This window comes from Nerophis ophidion, linkage group LG07 (genome assembly GCF_033978795.1).
Source record: "Nerophis ophidion isolate RoL-2023_Sa linkage group LG07, RoL_Noph_v1.0, whole genome shotgun sequence".
Lineage (NCBI taxonomy): Eukaryota > Metazoa > Chordata > Actinopteri > Syngnathiformes > Syngnathidae > Nerophis > Nerophis ophidion.
In genome coordinates, this window is record NC_084617.1 from 62,608,643 (window position 1) to 62,632,317 (window position 23,675).

The 23,675-nt window shown below is 40.0% G+C and overlaps 1 protein-coding gene across 2 annotated transcripts in view; it reads left to right on the forward strand.

Annotated features, from left to right (window-relative positions):
- LOC133556674 (calcium release-activated calcium channel protein 1-like) overlaps window positions 1-18,099 on the forward strand; it is a 65,935-nt gene extending 47,836 nt beyond the window's left edge. Inside the window, exons 1-2 of one of the 2 annotated variants that reach the window (XM_061906825.1) lie at window positions 5,963-6,279; window positions 15,153-18,099. In XM_061906825.1, coding sequence (XP_061762809.1) covers window positions 6,166-6,279; window positions 15,153-15,698 — 660 coding nt within the window. In that variant the 5' untranslated portion in view covers window positions 5,963-6,165 and the 3' untranslated portion in view covers window positions 15,699-18,099. Of the gene's footprint in view, window positions 1-5,962; window positions 6,280-15,152 lie in introns of those variants that run through there. The other variant, XM_061906826.1, reaches the window with a different exon arrangement.
- The last annotated feature ends 5,576 nt before the right edge of the window (window positions 18,100-23,675 follow it).

A 23,675-nucleotide genomic window follows, 5' to 3' on the forward strand; every position in this document is an offset into this window, starting at 1 on the left:
ATCTGCCATCCGGGAGGAGCTCAAAGTAAAGCCGCTGCTTCTCCACATCAAGAGGAGCCAGATGAGGTAGTTCGGGCATCGGCTCAGGATGCCACCCGAACGCCTTCCTAGGGAGGGGTTCAGGGCACGTCCAACCGGCAGGAGGCCACAGGGAAGACCCAGGACACGTTGGGAAGACTATGTCTCCCGGCTGGCCTAGGAACGACTCGAGATCCCCCAGAAGGAGCTGGACAAAATAACTGGGGAGAGGGAAGTCTGGGCTTCCCTGCTTAGGCTGCTGCCGCCGCGACCCGACTTTGGATAAGCGGAAGAAGATGGATGGATGGATGGATGGAACACTAAAATTGCCCTAGTGTGTGAATGTGAGTGTGAATGTTGTCTGTCTATCTGTGTTGGCCCTCCAATGATGTGGCCACTTGTCCAGGGTGTACCCTTGTACCCATGGACAAGCGGTAGAAAATGGATGGATGGATGGATTTTTACCATCATATCCATTTTTTTTTATTTTTCAATGTTTCTGTCGTTGCACGATGCTGGTTTTGTACTATTTGTGTTTTGAACATGTGAAGCACTTTATGAGTTCTCCCTGTAAAAAGTGCTATATAAATAAATTGTACCCCTATATCAATAAAATGTACTTGATTATTCAAAACAAAGAAATGTAACGGATCCCATAATCCAAGATAAGACTAATTATTATCTAATCTATATGCAGTGTTTTATTCTGACGTCATCTCCATAGTTTGTGCACACCTGTCAATATCATTTGGAATATCAACGTCTATGCATTGTTTACATATCATTTTTGTTATGATGCATACTGTAGCGTCCATAAGAAGTGCACACAAAGTATGTCGCTCTTTTTAAACTTCGATTGCTGACACAGCTCAACTTATCTCATTCCTTCCACACGCACGTCTATACTCGTTCCGATATTCCGCAACAACAAACACTTCTTCCCTCTTCGTCAATCACCTTACAGGCGTGGTACGTTCACAACAGTGGGAATTTGGAAACCAACATCAACACCAGCAGATCGTTACAACATTAACAAAACAATCATTGTAATCCTTTGATTACACGTCATTAAATTGATGCAGATCTCCAAAAATACAACTTTGCATTGTCATCGGGTTTTTGAATTTTGATATGTTTTCTTATTTGAATCGTGTAGATTAGGGGTGTCAAACTCATTTTAGATCGGGGGCCACATGGAGAAAAATCTACTCCCAAGTGGGCCGGACTGGTAAAATCCCTGCACGATAACTTAATAATAAAGACACCTTCAGATTGTTTTCTGTGTTTAAAAATAGAAAAAGCACATTCTGAAAATGTACAAATCATAATTTTGTTGTTTTTTTACACTTACATGTCGCGGTTAATAGTATTCCATCTTTATTTGTCATTATTTATATTTTCTGAATGAATAATGTGATAATGTTCATCAGTCAACTCAATGGTGGTTATTTCCAATCTATCGAGATAAAAAAATATCAAAATCAAATTACAGTATGCCATGTATGTAGTTTGATCATTTTCTTCGATTGATGTACTAATATCATGTGGTTTATTTTGTACATATATTATCATCATCCAGAGATACAAAGAATTGCTATTGCAACATCCAGTAGACACATGTCGAAGAACTGTTTCTTTCATTCAAAAATTTTAGGTTAATTTGTATACTTTGCAAACTCATCCCGCGGGCTGGATAAAACCTGTTCGCGGGCCGTACGTTTGACACCCCTGGTGTAGATGAAGAGTGTTTTCGGTTTGTTGTGTCCGACATAAAAAAACAAATTGAACTGAAAAATATTGATACGGATCAATGGCATCAGTGAACTAAACACCAAGTAAGGCATAGATACTTTTGTAGTTTTTTTTTTTCTTCTTTTTTTTATACTTAAATTCATATGTGCAGCTATAATCATTGTTGATTTAGGTTGCACATTATAACAACAGGAAAAAAAAGGGGAGTTATTCGTTTTCATAAAAACGTTATCACAATGATATTATGATATGATAAATGGGTCCAAAAATGATTTGATAAAGTTGTTATTAAAAACTTTTTGGTCCCATTTGCTTTCAACAAAATAAATCAAAAATTGTGAATGTATCTTACCTTTCTGTATTTGTATCTGAAGTATCAATAGCTATCCTCCATGTAAACGTACTTTAATTTTGTCTTAAAGTCCAGTTTAGAGAAGTATTTAATCTTGGATACAGTATAATGTACTGTATTTGATTTATTTTTCGTGAGATACAGAGATGCAGTGTGCCGTGGGAGATTATGTAATTTCACATATTTATGTTAAAAATATTTTTTGCAAACGAGTATTTATAGTCTGCAAATGATGTGTTGTTGTTGAGTGTCGGTGCTGTCTAGAGCTCAGCAGAGTAACCGTGTAATACTCTTCCATATCAGTAGGTGGCAGCCGGTAGCTAATTGCTTTGTAGATGTCGGAAACAGCGGTAGGCAGCGTGCAGGTAAAAAGGTGTCTGATGCTTAAACCAAAAATAAACAAAAGGCGAGTGCTCCTAAGAAAAGGCATTGAAGCTTGGGGAAGGCTATGCAGAACGAAATTAAAACTGAACTGGCTACAAAGTAAAGAAAAACAGAATGCTGGACGACAGCAAAGACTTACTGTGTCCCCACAAAGAAGGATAAAAACAACTGAAATATTTTTGATCCGTTAAACAAAGTAGATGCGGGAAATATCACTCAAAGGAAGACATGAAACCGCTACAGGAAAATACCCCCCAAAAAGAAAAAGCCACCAAAATAGGAGCGCAAGACAAGAACGAAAACACTACACACAGGAAAACAGCAAAAAAACTCAAAATAAGTCAAAGCCTGATGTGACAGTTGGTGACAGTACACCTACTTTGAGACAAGAGCTATATTGATGCATGCTTGGTTATGGTTTAAAGCATACCTGGACAAATTAAGCCCGTTTAGATTTTTAATCTGGCCCGCCAGACATTCCCAAATATTTTTTTTCGATCTTTAAGATGGAAAGTGTAGCTGCCATTATGATGTGCAATGATGTTTTTTTTAAATGACCACAAGTCAATGGTTGGATTCTGCACTTTTGCATATTTTAGTGACTAGTGTTGTCCTGATACAAATATTATTTTGCTACTTTTCGATACTTTTCTAAATAAAAGGGACCTGAAAAAAATGCATTATTGGCTTTATTTTAACAAAATATCTTAGGTTCTGGCAGACCGGTACTTTTTAGAGGCGGTATGGTACCGAATATGATTCATTAGTATTGCGGTACTATACAAATATCTGTATACCGTACAACCCTACTAGTTACTATGGTAATCTACATCACAGCAGGTCAGACGAGGCACCAAGCAGTGTGGGTGGGGAGCGTTTCCACAGACTGTTTCCAGAGCGGCCAGCCTGAAATGTGGGTGTCAGGGACAGACGTGGAAGGAGATTTTTTTACAAGAAAGTTCTAAAGATTAGTGATATACCAGATATATCAGATTGTAGATTTTTTTTGTTTTTTTACCCTTAACGTTCATATTTCGCTGTGTTTGTTCCATTTTTGTTGAATTTGGCTTGATTGTAAAATATGTCGATTGAGAGAGGTTGTGACATTCATATGTCCTCAATATTCAGAGTTTTATTGTTCATAGAAAAAATAAAATTCCATTCCATTTTTAAGGCGGTCTGTCATAACATTTTTAGCATTCAATCAGACTTTATTGAGAGGTTTTGTATTAGTTTTCCTAAAAATAGATATACGGGCCCCCAGACACATTTTTTTCTTTAAATTTGCCCCCCGAGTCAAGATAATTGCCCAAGCCTGGTTTAAAGTCAAATCCAACAATTGTGACAACGACTTTTTATTGTCAACTGAGTTTTGTTTTTTAATGATTTCTGCTGGTGGTGTGCCTTCGGATTTTTTCAACGCAAAAAATGTGCCTCTGCTCAAAAAAGTTTGAAAAACACTGCAGTGTACAATCCTCCATATTGGCAGACACATTTATTTAATTCCAAGCAATAAAACAATATTTTTGCATCCGGGCGAAAAAACACCCACAAAACGCTGGCTTAAAAAATACCATGTTTGTTATAAATACATTTAAAAATAATAATAATAATAAAAAAAAGACTGGCTTCCGCTGGAGGGACATGTGTCTGTGAGCTTGACAGACGAATCAGAGTACTGCAGTGGCATTGAACTGCAAGTTGACAATAAATGGCCCCCTACTGTGAGGCAGAGGTGCGGTTTTTGACCATGAAACATACTTGCCAACTCTCCCGGATTTTCCAGGAGACTCACGAAATTCAGCGCCTCTCCCGAAAACCTCCTGGGACAAATTTAATCTCGAAAATCTCCCGGAATTCAGGCAGACCGAGTGACGTGTAGACAGCCTGTTTTCACATCCGCTTTCCCACAATATAAACAAACTGCCTTCCCAATGACGCTATTACTGTAGAATGATCGAGGGCGAGTTCTTGGTTTCTTATGTGGGTTTATTGTTAGGCAGTTTCATTAACGTCCTCCCAGCGCGGCAACAACACATAAGAACAGCAGTCACGTTTTCATCTACCGTAAAATAGTTTGTCTGCCGTAAACAGCAATGCTGTGACACTTAAACAGGACAATACTGCCATCTACTGAGCATGCATATGTGACAATAAAATCTAAGGCTTTTAGAGCAGTGGTTTTCAACCTTTTTTCAGAGATGTACCCCTTGTGAACATTTTTTTAATTCAAGTACCCCCTAATCAGAGCAAAGCATTTCTGGTTGAAAAAAAAAGGATAAAGAAGTAAAATATAGCACTATGTCATCAGTTTCCGATTTATTAAATTGTATAACAGTGCAAAATATTGCTCATTTGTAGTGGTCTTTCTTGAACTATTTGGAAAAAAAGATATAAAAATAACTAAAAATGTGTTGAAAAATAAACAAGTGATTCAATTATAAAGAAAGTTTTCTACACATACTGCGATGGGGTGGCGACTTGTCCAGGGTGTGCTCCGCCTTCCGCCCGATTGTAGCTGAGATAGGCACTGTCACGCCAAATTTTTTTCTTCCGGGGGTCATGATTAATACAGATGTTTTGTTAACGCTATACCATAAAAAAATAACGCTATATTATAAAAATACAGACGTTTTGTTAACGCTATATGATACATTTTTTTTAAAAACAATTTACAAACACAAGCTATGGGATGACATAAGAGGAAACGTGACCCCGGAAGTAAATGTTTCATCCCATAGCTTGTGTTTGTAAATTGTTTTTAAAAAATTTTTTATAATGTAGCGTTAACAAGATGTCTGTATTTTTATAATATAGCGTTATATTTTTATAATATAGCGTTAACAAAACGTCTGTATTAATCATGACCCCGGAAGGCATAGCTCGGTTGGTAGAGCGGCCGTGTCAGCAACTTGAGGGTTGCAGGTTCAATTCCCGCTTCTGCCATCCTAGTCACTGTAGTTGTGTCCTTGGGCAAGAACCTTTATCCACCTGCTCCCAGTGCCACCCACACTGGTTTAAATGTAACTTAGATATTGGGTTTCACTATGTAAAGCGCTTTGAGTCACTAGAGAAAAGCGCTATATAAATATAATTCACTTCACTAAATGGGGGGAGGGGAGGTTTTTGTAGGGGGGAAGAAGGGAATAAGCGGTAGGAAATGGATGAATGGATAGCTGTAAATATACTCCTCCACTCTTAACCACGCCCCCAACCACGCCCCTCGCCCAACCCCGCCCCCCAATATCGGAGGTCTCAAGGTTGGCAAGTATGCCATTATAATGATTATCAAAATATACAGGAACCACACCAAAATCACATAGAAAGCATGGACCAAAAAAATAAACATTTAACCTTATTTTATGACTTCGTTTTTGAACATCTTATAGTTAAGCCACCTGGTGGCAAGGCGAGGCACTGCCCTACTAGCACGTCACTGATACGGATGCCACCTGTGGTATCACCGCAGTCGACAAGTGTATGGCTTCGCCCTCCCAGGGTATCTCATGTTTCTGACAGTCAGCTGTTGCAGGAAAGTTTGATCGGTCTTCTTTTTTTTCCCCCCCCTTCAGCGCTCTCTTTCAGTCCTTAATCTCTTCTATCGACACAAAAGAAAAGGAGAAAAGTCTTCCGGCACCCAAACTTCCGCAACTATCGGCATGAGTTTGAACGAGCACTCGCTGCAGGCGCTGTCATGGAGGAAGTTGTACTTAAGTCGAGCCAAACTCAAAGCCACCAGCCGCACTTCAGCCCTTTTGTCAGGCTTCGCCATGGTAAGTCGATTTATTTGCTAGGCGCACGACTTTTTAAAAGTGGACCCGTGACGCACGTAACAATAATAACTCATTTCAAGGTCTTGCCTTTCGAGAAGGCCTGAATATCTCTTCCACGTGTTTTCCCTTCACCTGAAGATCCTGGCGATTATAATAACTTCACTGGAATATTGAACACATTGTCTAAGTGTAAGACGACGGATTAGTCACCTCGCTTTGACAAGTAACACTCGAAAACAGAACTATGCGTGAACATAACAATATGTTGTCATACTCGTAAGAGGATAAGCGAGTAAACAAGGAAGTGTGATTATTGGCATGGAAGTTCAGTTCAGTTCATTTGGAACCTTCATACAATACAATGTAATGCCGCACATATATCCAGTTGTTTCATTACAGCACGCCCGAAAAGGAGTAGGAAGAAGCAGAGCTTATTTAAACCTACCCCTTTTCATACCATTGCAATGTTATACAATTTCCTTGTTCTCTCTAACCCAGTGGTTCTTAACCTTGTTGGAGGTACCGAACCCCGTTAGTTTCATATACAGTTGTGATCAAAATTATTCAACCCCCACACAAATTTGATGTTTTAGCAAGTGGGACATTTATTTCGTATTTTGTTTATAGTCATTACAAAATAAAGATGTGTCAAATAGACAAATGCAACTTGAATTACAACATTATATTTTGTAACATACCAAACAGTGTCATTTCTCTTAATATCTCATTGACAAAATTATTCATCCATCCATCCATCCATCATCTTCCGCTTATCCGAGGTCGGGTCGCGGGGGCAGCAGCCTAAGCAGGGAAGCCCAGACTTCCCTCTCTCCAGCCACTTCGTCTAGCTCTTCCCAGGAGATCCCGAGGCGTTCCCAGGCCAGCCGGGAGACATAGTCTTCCCAACGTGTCCTGGGTCTTCCCGGTGGACTCCTACCAGCTGGATGTGCCCTAAACACCTCCCTAGGCAGGCGTTTGGGTGGCATCCTGACCAGATGCCCGAACCACCTCATCTGGCTCCTCTCGATGTGGAGGAGCAGCGGCTTTACGTTGAGTTCCTCCCGGATGGCAGAGCTTCTCACCCTATCTCTAAGGGAGAGCCCCGCCACCCGGCGGAGGAAACTAATTTCGGCCGCTTGTACCCGTGATCTTATCCTTTCGGTCATGACCCAAACCTCATGACCATAGGTGAGGATGGGAACGTAGATCGACCGGTAAATTGAGAGCTTTGCCTTCCGGCTCAGCTCCTTCTTCACCACAACGGATCAATACAACGTTCGCATTACTGAAGACGCCGCACCGATCCGCCTGTCGATCTCACGATCCACTCTTCCCCCACTCGTGAACAAGACTCCTAGGTACTTGAACTCCTCCACTTGGGGCAGGGTCTCCTCCCCAACCCGGAGATGACACTCCACCCTTTTCCGGGCGAGAACCATGGACTCGGACTTGGAGGTACTGATTCTCATTCCGGTCGCTTCACACTCGGCTGCGAACCGATCCACTGAGAGCTGAAGATCCCGGCAAGATGAAGCCATCTTGCCAAAATCATTCAACCTCTTGAAAATCCTAACTCTTAAGAACAGAATTTGAATAAGGTCTTTTCAATCAGGTGTCGAAAACACCTGTAGATGTGATTAGAACCATAACAAGCAACAATTCAACTGATTGAAAAAGACTGTGACGCTCAGCTTCTTGTAGATCAGGGGTCGGGAACCTTTTTGGCTGAGAGAGCCATGAAAGCCAAAAAAATTGCAAAATGTATTTCTGTGAGAGCCATATATTTTTAACACTGAATACAACTAAATGCGTGCATTTTTAAGTAAGACCAACATTTTTAGAGTATAATAGGTCTCTTATTCTTTTTAATAACATTGTTATTCTAAAGTTAACCAATAATAAATACAATACTTCTTACCATTAATGCGACATCTTGGACAGGTGCGATAGAAAACGGAAGGTTGGATTAAAATGCATGAGAATAGTTCATAATTTGAACATTATTTTTAAAACTGATTACCAGCGGAATTATTCATTGCTTATCGTGTTAAGCAATGTCAGCTAAGATTTATCTGACAGCCGGATGCAGTCATCAAAAGAGCCACATCAGGCTCTAGAGCCATAGGTTCCCTACCCCTGTTGTAGATGGTCAATGGTGTATTTGCAACATGGCGAAGTCCAGGGAGTGGTCCAAGAAGTCAAGAGAGGAGGTAATTTCTCTTCATAAGAAAGGATATGGATATAAGAAAATAGCAAAGACATTACACATTCCAAGAGACACAGTTGGGAGCATAATTCGCAAGTTTAAAGCTAAAGGCACAGTGGAAACACTACCTGGGCGAGGTAGAAAGAGGATGCTGTGTGCAACTGCTGTCCGGTATTTGAAGCGGACAGTGGTGAAAACCCCCCAGGTAACAGCTGAGGAACTACAACAGGACATTGCAGAGGGGGGAACGCAGGTTTCGTCCCAGACAATAAGGCGCGCACTACGAGATGAAGGCCTCCAGGCCAGAACTCCCAGGCGCACCCCACTTCTGACTACCAGGCACAAGAAAAAAAATGGACTCCAGTATGCCAAAAATCATCTGGACAAACCCCAAAGGTTTTGGGGAACTGTTCTATGGAGTGATGAGACAAAAGTGGAACTCTTTGGGCCTATGAATCAACGTTATGTCTGGAGGAGAAAAAAATGAAGCTTACAAAGAGAAGAACACCTCGCCTACTGTTAAACATGGTGGGGGGTCAATCATGATCTGGGGCTGTTTCTCTGCCTTAGGTACCGGGAATCTTCAGCGCGTTCAAGGCATTATGAATTCTATTTCCTAGCAGGATATATTAGCTGCAAATGTCATGAAGTCAGTGACGAAGCTGACGCTTGGGAGATGTTGGACCTTCCAACAGGACAACGATCCCAAGCATACCTCCAAATCAACATCAGAGTGGTTGCAGAAGAAGGACTGGAAGACTGGAGTGGTCTTCACAGTCGCCAGACCTAAATCCTATAGAAAACCTGTGGTGGGACTTGAAGAAGGCAGTTGCAGCACGCAAGCCCAAGAATATGAATGAACCGGAGGCCTTTGCCCAAGAGGAATGGGCTAAAATACCTGTAGATCGTTGCAAGAAGCTTGTGTCCGTTTATGTATCACGTTTGAAGGATGTAATTACTGCCAAAAGGTGTTCTACTAAGTACTAAAGATGCATGTAACTAGGGGGTTGAATCATTATGTCAATGAGATACTAAGAAAAATGTCCTCTTTTTTTTTTTATTGTAAAATACAGTGTTACAATTTAAGTTGCATTTGTCTATTTGACACATCTTTATTTGATATGACTATAAACAAAATACGGAATAAATGTCCAACTTGCTAAAACACCAAAATTGTGTGGGGGTTGAATAATTTTGATCACAACTGTATAACCCTAACCTTCTAACCCAGTGGTTCTTAATCTTGTTGGAGGTACCGAACCCTGTTAGTTTCATATACACATTCACTGAACCCTTCTTAGTGAAAAATAAAATGTTTTTGTTTTTTTAAATTCAAGACAAAGTTATGTGTTTTTGGTAACACTTTAGTATGGAGAACATGTTTTAAGTAACAAAGACTTAATTTAGAGGTTTTTGGACACTTGGGGAACATATTCTAAGTAACAAAGACTTAATTTGGAGTTATTTGGTTAAGGTTAAGGTTAGAGCAGTGGTTCTTAACCTGGGTTCGATCGAACCCTAGGGGTTCGGTGAGTCGGCTTCAGAGGTTCGGCAGAGGTCAAAACACACCTGACTCATCGTGTAAATAAAAACTTCTCCCTATCGGCGTATTACGGATACGGCAACAGCAGAAGTCACACTGATTTGCAGGTGTGTAATTTGTTGTGAGTTTATGCAGTCTAGTGTGAGTTTAGTGTCTGTTTTGTTCTTTGAACAAGGTGATGTTCATGCACGGTTCCTTTTGTGCACCAGTAAAAAAACATGGTAACACTTTAGTATGGGGGATATATTCACCATTAATTAGTTGCTTATTAACATGCAAATTAGTAACATATTGGCTGTTAATTAGTCATTAAGTACTTATTAATGCCTTATTCGGCATGGCCTCATTATAACCTTAACCTTTTAATTCAGTGGTTTTTAACCTTGTTGGAGGTACCGAACCCTGTTAGTTTTATTTGCACATTCACTGAACCCTTCTTAGTGAAAAATAAAATGTTTTTTTTTTTTTAAATTCAAGACAAAGTTGTATGTTTTTGGTAACACTTTAGTGTGGAGAACATATTCTAAGTAACAAAGACTTAATTTAGAGTTATTTGGTTAAGGTTAAGGTTAAAGCAGTGGTTCTTAACCTGGGTTCGATCGAACTATAGGGGTTCGGTGAGTCGGCTTCAGGGGTTCGGCAGAGGTCAAAACACACCCGACTCATCGTCTCAATAAAAACTTCTCCCTATCGGCGTACTACGGATACGGCAACAGCGGAAGTCACACTGATTTGCAGGTGTGTAATTTGTTGTGAGTTTATGTAGTCTAGTGTGAGTTTAGTGTCGGTTTTGTTCTTTGAACAAGGTGATGTTCATTCACGGTTCATTTTGTGCACCAGTAAAAAAACCTGGTAACACTTTAGTACGGGGGATATATTCACCATTGAGTTGCTTATTAACATGCAAATTAGTAACATCCATCCATCCATTTTCTACCGCTTATTCCCTTTCGGGGTCGCGGGGGGCACTGGCGCCTATCTCAGTTACAATCGGGCGGAACATATTGGCTGTTAATTAGTCATTAAGTAATTATTAATGCCTTATTCGGCATGGCCTTATTATAACCTTAACCTTTTAATTCAGTGGTTCTTAACCTTGTTGGAGGTACCGAACCCTGTTAGTTTTATTTGCACATTCACTGAACCCTTCTTAGTGAAAAATAAAATGTTTTTTTTTTTTTTATTTCAAGACAAAGTTATGTGTTTTTGGTAACACTTTAGTATGGAGAACATATTCTAAGTAACAAAGACTTAATTTGGAGTTATTTTGTTAAGGTTAGGGTTAGAGCAGTGGTTCTTAACCTGGGTTCGATCGAACCCAAGCGGTTCGGTGAGTCGGCTTCAGGGGTTCGGCAGAGGTCAAAACACACCCGACTCATCGTCTCTATAAAAACTTCTCCCTATCGGCGTACTACGGATACGGCAACAGCGGAAGTCACACTGATTTGCAGGTGTGTAATTTGTTGTGAGTTTATGTAGTCTAGTGTGAGTTTAGTGTCGGTTTTGTTCTCTGAACAAGGTGATGTTCATGCACGGTTCATTTTGTGCACCAGTAAATAAACATGGTAACACTTTAGTATGGGGGATATATTCACCATTAATTAGTTAATGCCCAAAACCACCTCATCTGGCTCCTCTCGATGGGGAGAAGCAGTGGTTTTACTTTGAACTCCTCCCGAAAGACTGTGCTTCTCACTCTATCTCTAGGGCAAAGCCCGCCACCCGGCGGAGGAAACTCATTTCGGCCGCTTGTACCCGTTATCTTGTCCTTTCGGTCATAACCCAAAGCCCATGATCATAGGTGAGGATGGGAACGTAGATCGACCGGTAAATTGAGAGCTTTGCCCTCCGGCTCAGCTCCTTCACTGCAACGGATCGATACAGCGTCCGCATTATTGAAGACGCTGTACCGATCCGCCTGTCAATCTCACGATCCGCTCCTCCCTCACTCGTGAACAAGACTCCGAGGTACTTTAACTCCTCCCCTTGGGGAAGGGTCTCCTCCCCAAACCGGAGACGGCACTCCACCCTTTTCTGGGCGAGAACCATGGACTCGGACTTGGAGGTGCTGATTCTCATCCTAGTCGCTTCACACTCCGCTGCGATCCAGTGAGAGCTGAAGATCCTGGCCAGATGAAGCCATCAGGACCACATTTTCTGCAAATAGCAGAGACCTAATCCTGCAGCCACAAAACCGGATCCCCTCAACGCCTAGAAATTCTGTCCATAATAGTTATGAACAGAATCGGTGACAGAGGGCAGCCTTGGTGGAGTCCAACCCTCACTGGAAACGTGTCCAACTTATTGTCGGCAATGCGGACCAAGCTCTGGCACTGATCGTACAGGGAGCGGACCGGCAGAATCAGACAGTCCTTCACCCCATACTCTCTGAGCACTCCCCACAGGACTTCCCGAGGGACATGGTCAAATGCCTTCTCCAAGTCCACAAAGCACATGTAGACTGGTTGGGCAAACTTCCATGGACCCTCAAGGACCCTGCCGAAAATATAGAGCTGGTCCACAGTTCCACGACTAGGACGAAAATCACACTGTTCTTCCTGAATCCGAGGTTCGACTATCCGGCGTAGCCTCCTCTCCAGTACACCTGAATAGACCTTACCGGGAAGGCTGAGTGGTTTCATATTTCATATCATATTTCTACACAATAACTCGGATATGGTAACACTTGCGAGCAGTAGAGAATTTGAAGTGATTTCTGATCTAGAACAGGGGTCGGGAACCTGGACTGGTACTTTTCAAAGGCGGTATAGTACCAAATATGATTCATTAGTATCGCGGTACTATACTAATACCGGTATACCGTACAACCCAAATGTACCGTTGTCACACATGGACTTGGATTTGTTTTGCTTCTTCCACACAAAGGATGATTGGCACGAGCCAGAAGAGAATTCAGGTACATATTTGTTTATTTAAACACTATAATAAAAAATAAACAAACTAAGGGCGCTCACAAGGAGGTACAGAACTTGGCTACAAAATACAAACAGGAAAACAAAAACACTTGCGCAATGGCATGAATGAACTATGGACATAAACAAAAGGACTTAGCACAAAAGCATTTAACTATGACTATATACAACAACTTACATGACATGGAACTATGGACGAGGGCATGAAAGAGGTGCAGCAAGGGTAGTGTGTGTGCATGAAGGCAAGCAGGCAAGCAAAGTTCCTAGAACGATGAACAGAAAGCAAACGACTTAAGTAGTAGCAGTGGTAATGAGAAACAGGTGTGAGAGCTGAGGGACGGGGCGTGACTGGGATGGCAAGGTAAAACTCAATGGGTTGGCATGGAAACAAACAAAACCTGGAAATGCAAAACGTGAAGCAAGAGTCCAAAAACAAAACAAAACATGACAAAACATAAACTTAGCTTAACAGGCATGACAACCGTAAGATTTTTTTGTTAAAACAAAGACAATAACGCAATTTTTTGTGGTCCCCTTTATTTAGAAAAGTACGGAAAAGTATCAAAATAATTTGGGCACCCGTACCGGTACCAAAATACTGGTATCGGGACAACACTAATTGTTTGTAATAAAATAAATTAATGAAGTAGTTTAAACATTGTGTTGCTATTGCTACACTGTCAATAGCATAAATAAATAGAAACATTTGACATTTAATACATGTGATTGTATCAGTATCTGAATCGGCCGATCTCACTCATGGATGATCAGTATCAGAATCGGCAGCTTAAAACCCTGATCGGAACATCCTTAGTTGTGACCGCTCTAAAAAAAATAAAGGTGTCTATTCTCGATTGTAGTTTGTGACAATGTTGCGCTCTTACTGACATTTTTTTCTCCATCAAGTAAAAATATTCTGCCATTTTCCACATTAATAGTTTTCTGTGCAGAGAAAGCGAGGATTTTAAAGGCCTACTGAAACCCACTACTACCCACCACACAGTCTGATAGTACATATATCAATGATGAAATATTAACATTGCAACACATGCCAATACGGCCTTTTTAGTTTACTAAATTACAATTTTAAATTTCCCGGGAGTTTCATTTTCGAAACGTCGTGTAATGATGACGTGTACGCAAGACGTCACAGGTTTTTAGGAAGTATGAGCGCTGCACACACACACAGCTAAAAGTTGTCTGCTTTAACGGCATATTTATACAGAATTTTGGACATCTGTGTTGCTGAATCTTTTGCAATTTGTTCAATTAATATTGGAGAAGTCACAGTAGAAAGATGGAGTTTGGAAGCTTTAGCCTTTAGCCACACAAACACAGGGTGATTCCTTGTTTAAAATTCCTGGAGGTGAAACTTTCCTATGGATCAGAACGTGGTCAAGCCAACATGGATCCCTACCAAATGTCAACCGGCAGGTTTCGGTGAGAAAATTGTGGTTAAAAAGTCAGTTCTTACCGGAGAAAAACTGAGCTTGTGCCGTCCATAGCTGCCGTCGACTCCCCTGAGACACTACGTGTCAAGACACCCGTGGAGACACTCTCCGACTATCAGGTACTATTTAACTCACTTAAAAGCTAGCAACACAATAGAAAGATAAGGGATTTCCCAGAATTAACCGAGTAAATGTTTCTAAAAACATCGGAATCCGTCCCAATGCAATCGCGTTTTTTTTTTTTTCTAGTCCCGCGTTATCAATATCCTCAAACACAAATCTTTCATCCTCGCTCAAATTAATGGACGAATTGTCGTTTTCTCGGTCTGAATAGCACTTTTTGTTGGAGGCTCCCATTAAAAACAATGTGAATATGTTAGGATCCATCACACGGGTGACGTCATCGTCTACGACTTCCGGTAGAGGCAGGGCTTTTCTCTTAGGACCGAAAATTGAGAACTTTATCGTGGAGGTTATGTTCTCTACTAAATCCTTTCAGCAAAAATATGGCAATATCGCAAAATGATCAAGTATGACACATAGAATGGACCTGCTATCCCCGTTTAAATAACAAAATCTCATTTCAGTAGGCCTTTAAGGCTAATAAATGTAATATTTTTGATGTTGATGTCAGTCTCCTCCTTCCAATAGAGCACACTTTTCACTTACTGAAGACACAAATGATTGGAGACTACGCTGTGATTGAATTTGTCTCATGTGGTGCATCTCTCCCCCCCCAGGTTGCCATGGTAGAGGTACAGCTGGAAAGGGATTATACTTACCCCCCAGGGCTGCTGATAGCATTCAGTGCCTGCACCACGGTGCTAGTGGCAGTGCACCTGTTTGCGCTCATGGTCAGCACCTGCATCCTCCCTAATCTCGAGGCCGTCAGCAACGTTCACAACCTCAACTCGGTGAACGAGTCGCCACACGAGCGCATGCATCGCCACATTGAGCTGGCCTGGGCCTTTTCCACCGTCATCGGCACCCTCCTGTTCCTCACCGAGGTGATGCTGCTCTGCTGGGTCAAGTTCTTGCCCCTTAAGAGCAACACGGAGAACAACGGCACCATTAGTTCCGGCGAAGCCGCAGCCATCGCGTCCACTTGCATCATGGTCCCTTTCGGATTGGTGTTTATCGTCTTCGCCGTTCACTTTTACCGCACGCTCGTCAGTCACAAAACGGACCGGCAAATCCGAGAACTGGAGCAGGTGATCCGGCTGCAGAACCAACTGGACCACAGGACGGAAAACGACGAGCTGAAGGCCGCAGGCCATTTCGCTTGACCGATGTGCTTGCTTGGAAGAGCTGGGGGGGACATTTCAGCCATGCTTTTAGTTAAAGGAAGATTATTTTATTGTCTTTTTTTTTTATCTGCACTGAAGCTTCGGCGAGTTAATTCTCACATTTTTGCGCGTTTTAGTCGGAAAAAAAATTCTGTCCTTAGGTCATGCTGTGTTTGTTTACTGCGGCTATCACAAAGACGTCCATACTAGTGATAGTTATAGCAATCGATGCGTCACTATTGTTGGAATGAAGGAGTTACATGCATTATACAGTGTGAAATTAGCTTTATATGCACTTTTGGAAAAGTAGGTCAGTGGCGCAAGCATAATTGTGTAGTTAAAGTTAAAATACCAATGATTGTCACGCACACACTAGGTGTGGCAAAATTCTGCATATTGACACAAGCGATACCTGACAAAGGACAGTTTATTCACAATGTTACATGTGGAAAAGAAGTGTGTGTGGAATGAATATCCAAGTCCAAAGCAAATACCTGAAGCAGATGTTTACAGCTTTACTGTATAAGTCTATACAAGACTCTTTCAACTTTGGAGCAAAGGCTGGCAGCTCAGTGTAATATCTAAAAAGGGCAAAATGGAAAAAATATCATCACATATTGTACAGTCGACAACAGGGGTGCCCATTACGTCGATCGCGTGCTACCGGATGATGGAGGAGGGTGTGTCAGTCTATCGCCAGCCAGGCATAAAAAAAAAATAGACCTAAAATTTAGCGATCATCAATCTTCACCAAGACGTCACTTTATTGACATTCACGGCACCCGAGGGTCTTCTGAGATGACGCTGGCATCCGCAAGCTCAGTATTGAGAAAAAATGACCGACAGGAAGGCGAGAAACACTTCTTATTTCAACAGACTCTCACACCGTACCTGCCGTCGAAACTAAAAACCGACTGCACAGTTCCTGTCTTGGCAATAAAAGCGCTGCTTCATCCTTCCTGTGCTAACAAGAGTCCCAGAAAGCTGGCGTGCACAAGCTAGCAAGCTACGGAGTTTGCCGCCAATGTATTTCTTGTAAAGTGTGAAAAGGAGTATGGAAGCTGGACAAATAAGATGCCAAAAACCAACCACTTACAGAAAGGAGGACTTATTTTCTCCTCCATTCAAAAATGCGGATGTTATCAGCACTACTGTCTGGTTCCAATCCATGCAAGTCATCAGAATCAGGTAATACACCAACTTCTATTCTTATCTTCATGAAAGAAAGGATATGTGTTAAACATGCTTGTATTATTGTTAAACACCTTTAACTTGTTAACAAAATTGTCTCTTTCATAAATAAATAAATGTAAATTATATATATATGAATAAGGTAGATCCTCTCCACTTGGTCAATTGAAAAGTAGCTCACCTGCAGAAAAAGTGTGCACACCTCTGGTCTACACTAAAATCCACTAATAATCAGTCCCTTCAGGAATTTGCGATGATTCTCACGATTGTGCCAATTCACAGTTTTTCGACCAAACCTCATGAATTATGTGTGGTCTCAAACACACAAGTCAACTGTTTAATCAAAACTCATGCTTATTTCTTTGTATACCAAGCAGAAAAAACATGTAACTATGTACTGAACACAAATATAAACCCAACACTTGTTTTTGCTCCCATTTTTCATAAGTTGAACTCAAAGATGTAAAAATGTTACTATAAAAGACATAAGCCTCTCAAATATTGTTTACAAATCTGTGTTAATGAGCATTTCTTTGTTGCCAAGATAATCCATCCCCTGATTAAACAGCATGATTATTGCATAGGTGTGCCTTAGGCTGGCTACAATAAAAAAAAAAAGGCCACTCTGAAATGTGCAGAGTTGCTTTATTTCAGAGCCTGCGGGTCGGTTGCCAGGAAGGGACCCGCGAGATGGCCTGCCTCTTATTTACCAACAAAAATCATTGCCATAGATCGCTCATAACAGTTCACAAATGCTCATAACGTGCAGGGAGGAATGTGTTGGAACATAAGTGAATGTTTAAGATGGACAAACACCAAAATACACTTACAATGTGCAACTTGTAGATGACACAACAGACAGGGAACAGTAAAGAAGGCTTTCGTGGTGTTTCTTTCTGTAATTATAATTATTACTATTAGTTATAATTAATCTAATAGTACAGTAATTTGACTGAGTACTGAGCAGGTGATTGTACTGCCACCTAGTGTCTACTTTTAAGTCTGTGTGGTATTAAACGAAATTCTGTGTTTTTAGGTTAATAATACTAATAGATTAGATTTAAATAGCATTCTTCTATCGACTAGTCCAGGGGTCCCCAAACTACTGCCCGCAGTCCAGATACTGCACGCCAGCATCAAAAATCCGGCCTGCAGGAAGTCCCAAGTTGAATAAAACTCATATATATATATATATATATATATATATATACCTCAATCATCAATCTCCTGATGATTGAGGAAACCCCTCATGAAACAGTTCTGTAGAGATGAAGTAGTCTTGTGATTTTTCCCACACCTACATATTGCGCTCTACCACGGTATCGAGCACTATTCTCTGGATAATCCAATCAAGATGTGTATATATATATATATATATATATATATATATATATATATATTTCTAGTATGATTTTTTAAAATGTATTTTATTATTATTTTTTAAAATCTGTCATTTCTAATCCATTTTCTACCACTTGTTACTCTCGGTGTCTCCTAGCCGCTCAGGCAAATCGTATAAAAAAAAAAATGCATTTTCTCATTGATAACGTGACATTATTGTGCTCGCGCCGCAGTGTCGGGCGAGCGTGCGGCAAGTGCAAGCTTTTTCAGTCAATTAGTGCATATATATATATATATATATATATATATATATATATATATATATATATATATATATATTACAGTATGTGTATATATATATATATATATACACTGTATATATACAGTGTATATATATATATATATGCAGTGTACATACTGTATATATACATTTATCTACAGTATATACTGTATGTATATATATATATATATATATTTACAGTGTATATATATACACACATTTATTTACAGTATGTATATATACATATATATATATATATATATATATATATATATATATGAATATATATACATGTGTGTATATATGTGTGTATAGATATGTATGTATGTATATATACATATATATATATATATATATATATATATGAATATATATACATGTGTGTATATATGTGTGTATAGATATGTATGTATGTATATATATATATATATATATATATATATATACAACCCAGTGCATGTCCAAATTTTTCTAACCCAGTGCGGCCCCTGAGTCAAAAAGTCTGGTGACCCCTGGACTAGATATAATAATAATAATCTTATGAAAAGTTAATTAAATCACAACTTAATTTACTGTTAATGGGGAAAAAAGCCCCAAAACATCGCGACTTTTGGCACAACTTTCTGAAAAAAATGCCACAAATTTAGGCATTTCAAGCCACAACAATCCCCCAAAACGCCCGCAAAATCCTGGAGGGACTGAATAATTTAATCCTCCTGACTTAAAGTAGGAGGTAGTTAATATGGTGGAGTTTCAAAGTTGTATGGTTTTAAAAAAACATTTTTTTAAAGTGCCATGTTAGTGTTGATAATGTGCCTTTATTGGAAAAAAGAGGTTATGACAAACATTTTTTCAGTGTGTTTAGTTTTGTTGATTAATCCAACCAACTAATCAATAAATTACTTGATTCGTGAAGTTTTTGATAGCTGCACCCCCTCTTGCTGCCTGTTACAAGTCATCATTTGTCAATACAAGGTGACTTATTGGTAATATTGACAAGAATGACGATGGTGTATCAGTACAGTATGTCACTTATAATATCACATGGTGCGTGGAAATATGCTCCTATTCATTTTTATGGTTCCTTCAATGTCGCTACTGAATGCCCCAAAATCCAAACCAATTTACCAAATACAGATTGTCATTCTCAATTATTTTTGGAGCACCAATGTAAAAGTTGTGTAAAAAAAAAAAAAAAAAGAAAAATTTACGACCCTAAAGAATGTTACATAATGTCGTCTTGTAAGGTACGTTATTTTGTGGAAGACTTGTCTTCATTTCTCTGAGTAGCACTTTCTTTTTGTAAAATTCACAATTCATATGATTATTCATCGAAATGAGCCAAAAACCTCAATCTTTTATGGTTCTAACATCGTAGCCTGAAGAAAACAAATGTTAATAGGAGTAATATAACATTTGTGGAATTCTTTCAACTGCATTGAAGTACTGCATGTTTGTTGGACGTCTTTCAATGCAAACTGTTAAGAGTTGATAGTTTACACACCTTAGCATGCTCACATGTTACATTTTAGCATTGACGTGGTTTGACGAGTGGTTGAATTGTGTGACTGTGTTTTGGTTTTATTCTTTTACGCAGCTTCAGAGCCTTTGGCTACGCTTGAATGAAATACGCAAATAGAAATATCACTTATTGTGTCTTGTGGGCAAAGAGCCACTCAGCCCAGATAATGTGCCTTCTTTTAAACAGAGCATTGTTCTTCAGGTTGACGTTTGTGCTTTATTTATTCAGCTGTTGTATATACAGAAGAAGGTCAATGCATGTGTTTTACTACGACCACTTGGTATTTACTTCACCAGGGATGTTTTGTTGTTGTTGCCAATTTCAAAATTAAACACATTTTGACATTATCAGACTGAGTTTGTGTTTGTTTGGGTGCTCTTGTAATAATAAGCTGCATCCATAAAGCCAACCTAAGGTACTTAGTGAACTATGTCGCTGCCATTCCGTACTCGTGAACATCAACAGTTGAGAGGAAACAAGATGTTTAAATCGTGAGTACTTTTATTATACGGCAGTACCTAAACTTACGAGTTTATATAAAATATATAAAAGCAGGTACAATTATAAAATCAAATCAAACCTGAATGATAAATCTATTTAAAGGGGAACATTATCACCATTTCAGAAGGATTAAAACCAATAAAAATCAGTTCCCAGTGGCTTATTTTATTTTTCCAAATTGTTTTCAAAATTTTACCCGTCCCGGAATATCCCTAAAAAAAGCTTTAAAGTGCTTGATTTTCGCTATTTGCTTAAGCCACTGTCCGTTTCCCTGTGACGTCACATAGCAATTCCAATACTAACAATGGCCAATAGCACAGCAAGATATAGCGACATTAGCTCAGATTCAGACTCGGATTTCAGCGGTTTAAGCGATTCAACAGATTACGCATGTATTGAAACAGATGGTTGGAGTATGGAGGCAGATAGCGAAAACGAAATTGAAGAAGAAACTGAAGCTATTGAGCGAATAGCTTTTGACGCTATTCGGCCATCTTTGGTTTCTGTGACAGAGCTCTTAAAGGGGAACATTATCACAATTTCAAAAGGGTTAAAAACAATAAAAATCAGTTCCCAGTGGCTTGTTTTATTTTTCGAAGTTGTTTTCAAAACTTTACACCTCCCGGAATATCCCTAAAAAAACGCTTTAAAGTTCTTGATTTTCGCTATTTGCGATGCGACTGTCCATTTCCCTGTGACGTCATACAGGGCTGCCAATACAAACAACATGGCGGTTACCACAGCAAGATATAGCGACATTAGCTCGGATTCCAGCAGCTTAAGCGATTCAACAGATTACGCATGTGTTGAAACAGATGATCGGAGTATGGAGGCAGATAGCGAAAACGAAATTGAAGAAGAAATTGAAGCTATTGAGCGAATAGCTATTGACGCTATTCGGCCATAGCATGGGTGTACCTAATGAAGTGGCCCATAGCATGGCGGCCTTATTAGCATCGCCGGTAAAATGTGCGGACCAAACGATCAGGACTTTCGCATCTTGTGACACTGGAGCAACTTAAATCTGTCGATTGGTAAGTGTTTGTTTCGCATTAAATGTGGGTATCTAGTTTCAAATGTACATACAGCTAGCGTAAATAGCATGTTAGCATCGATTAGCGTAGCATGTTAGAATCGATTAACTGGCAGTCATGCTGCAACCAAATATGTCTGATTAGCACATAAGTCAACAACATCAAGAAAACTCACCTTTGTGATTTCGTTGACTTAATCGTTGCAAATGCATCTGCAGGTTATCCATACATCTCTGTGCCATGTCTGTCTTAGCATCGCCGGTCAAATGTGAAGACACTCTGGCACATTCACTGGGGGTCTGGCGGCAGATTTCTTGCCAGTGGTGCAACTTGAATCCCTCCCTGTTAGTGTTGTTACACCCTCCGACAACACACCGACGAGGCATGATGTCTCAAAGGTTCCAAAAAATAGTCGAAAAAATCAGAAAATAACAGAGCTGAGACCCGATGTTTGTAATGTGAAAATGAATATGGCGGGTGTCTGACCTCGGTGACGTCACATTCTGACGTCATCGCTAAAAGACCGATAAACAGAAAGGCGTTTAATTTGCCAAAATTCACCCATTTAGAAATTGGTTAAAAATGTTCATGATCTTTTTTCTGCCACATCAAGGTATATATTGACGCTTGCATAGGTCTGGTGATAATGTTCCCCTTTAACTCAAAAGACTTGTATCTCAAACCATTTTTAAATGAATTCAAACTACAAACCCCAAAACCGGTGATGTTGGCACATTGTGTAAATCGTAAATAAAAACAGAATACAATGATTTGCAAATCTTTTTCAACTTATATTCAATTGCATAAACTGCAAAGACAAGATATTTAATGTTCGAACTGGAAAACTTTGTTATTTTTTGCAAATGTTAGCTCATTTTTAAGACGTGTCTCCCATTGAAAATGTGTGGTGCATTGTGAAACCTAAAATACCACAACAGAGACCCCGGACTGGTAAACAACGTAAGCTGTACATCAAGCAAGAATGGGAAAGAATTCCACCTGGAAAAACTTCAAAAATTGGTCTCCTCAGTTCCCAAACGTTTACTGAGTGTTGTTAAAAGAAAAGGCCATGTAACACAGTGGTAAAAATGCCCCTGTGCCAACTTTTTTGCAATATGTTGCTGACATGAAATTCTAAGTTATTGATTATTTGCAAAAAAAAGCTAAGTTTCTCAGTTTGAACTTTAAAGGCCTACTGAAACCCACTACTAGCGACCACGCAGTCTGATATTTTATATATCAATGATGAAATATTAACATTGCAACACATGCCAATACAGCTTTTTTAGTTTACTAAATTGCAATTTTAAATTTCCCACGAGGTATCCTGTTGAAAACGTCGCTTATGTTGACGCGTGCTTGTGACGTTATTGGTTCAAGCGGACATTTTAGCCCAGCACCACTCACGGCTAAAAGTCGTCTCTTCTCATCGCATAATTACACAGTATTTTGGACATCTGTGTTGCTGAATCTTTTGCAATTTGTTCGATTAATAATGGAGACTATAAAGAAGAATGCTGTTGGTGGAAAGCGGTGGATTGCAGCTGTCTTTAGCAACCAAAACCAAGCCGATGTTTCTTTGTTTGTTGTGAAGCTTTAACATGGAACAGAGCGGTCAAGCGAACATGTTCCTCTACCACATGTCAACTTGCAAGTTTTTGGATGAGAAAATTGTGATATTAAGTCTGCTTTTACCGGACACTTGAGCGGAGTTTGCGTCCTTCTGCAGCAGCTGTCAAAAAGGCAGCTGTGACTTTCTTGGCTCCTCCATAGGGCTTCCCTCAGAGACACTGGCGGTCACCGCAGCCCTCCGACTTTCAGGTATGACTTTACAATCTCACTAAAACACTAGTAACATAATAAGCAGATAAGGGATTTTCCAGAATTATCCTAGTAAATGTGTCTAGTGAGGTGACGTTCCACGTCCCAAGAGCGAGCTTATGTAGCCGAGGATCGGACCGCCAAGTGTCCTTCCTTCGGCTGCCGCCCAGCTCACATTGCACCCGACCTCTATGGCCCCTGCTATGGGAAAAGGGTGGAGTGCCATCTCCGGGTTGGGGAGGAGACCCTGCCCCAAGTGGAGGAGTTCAAGTACATAGGAGTCTTGT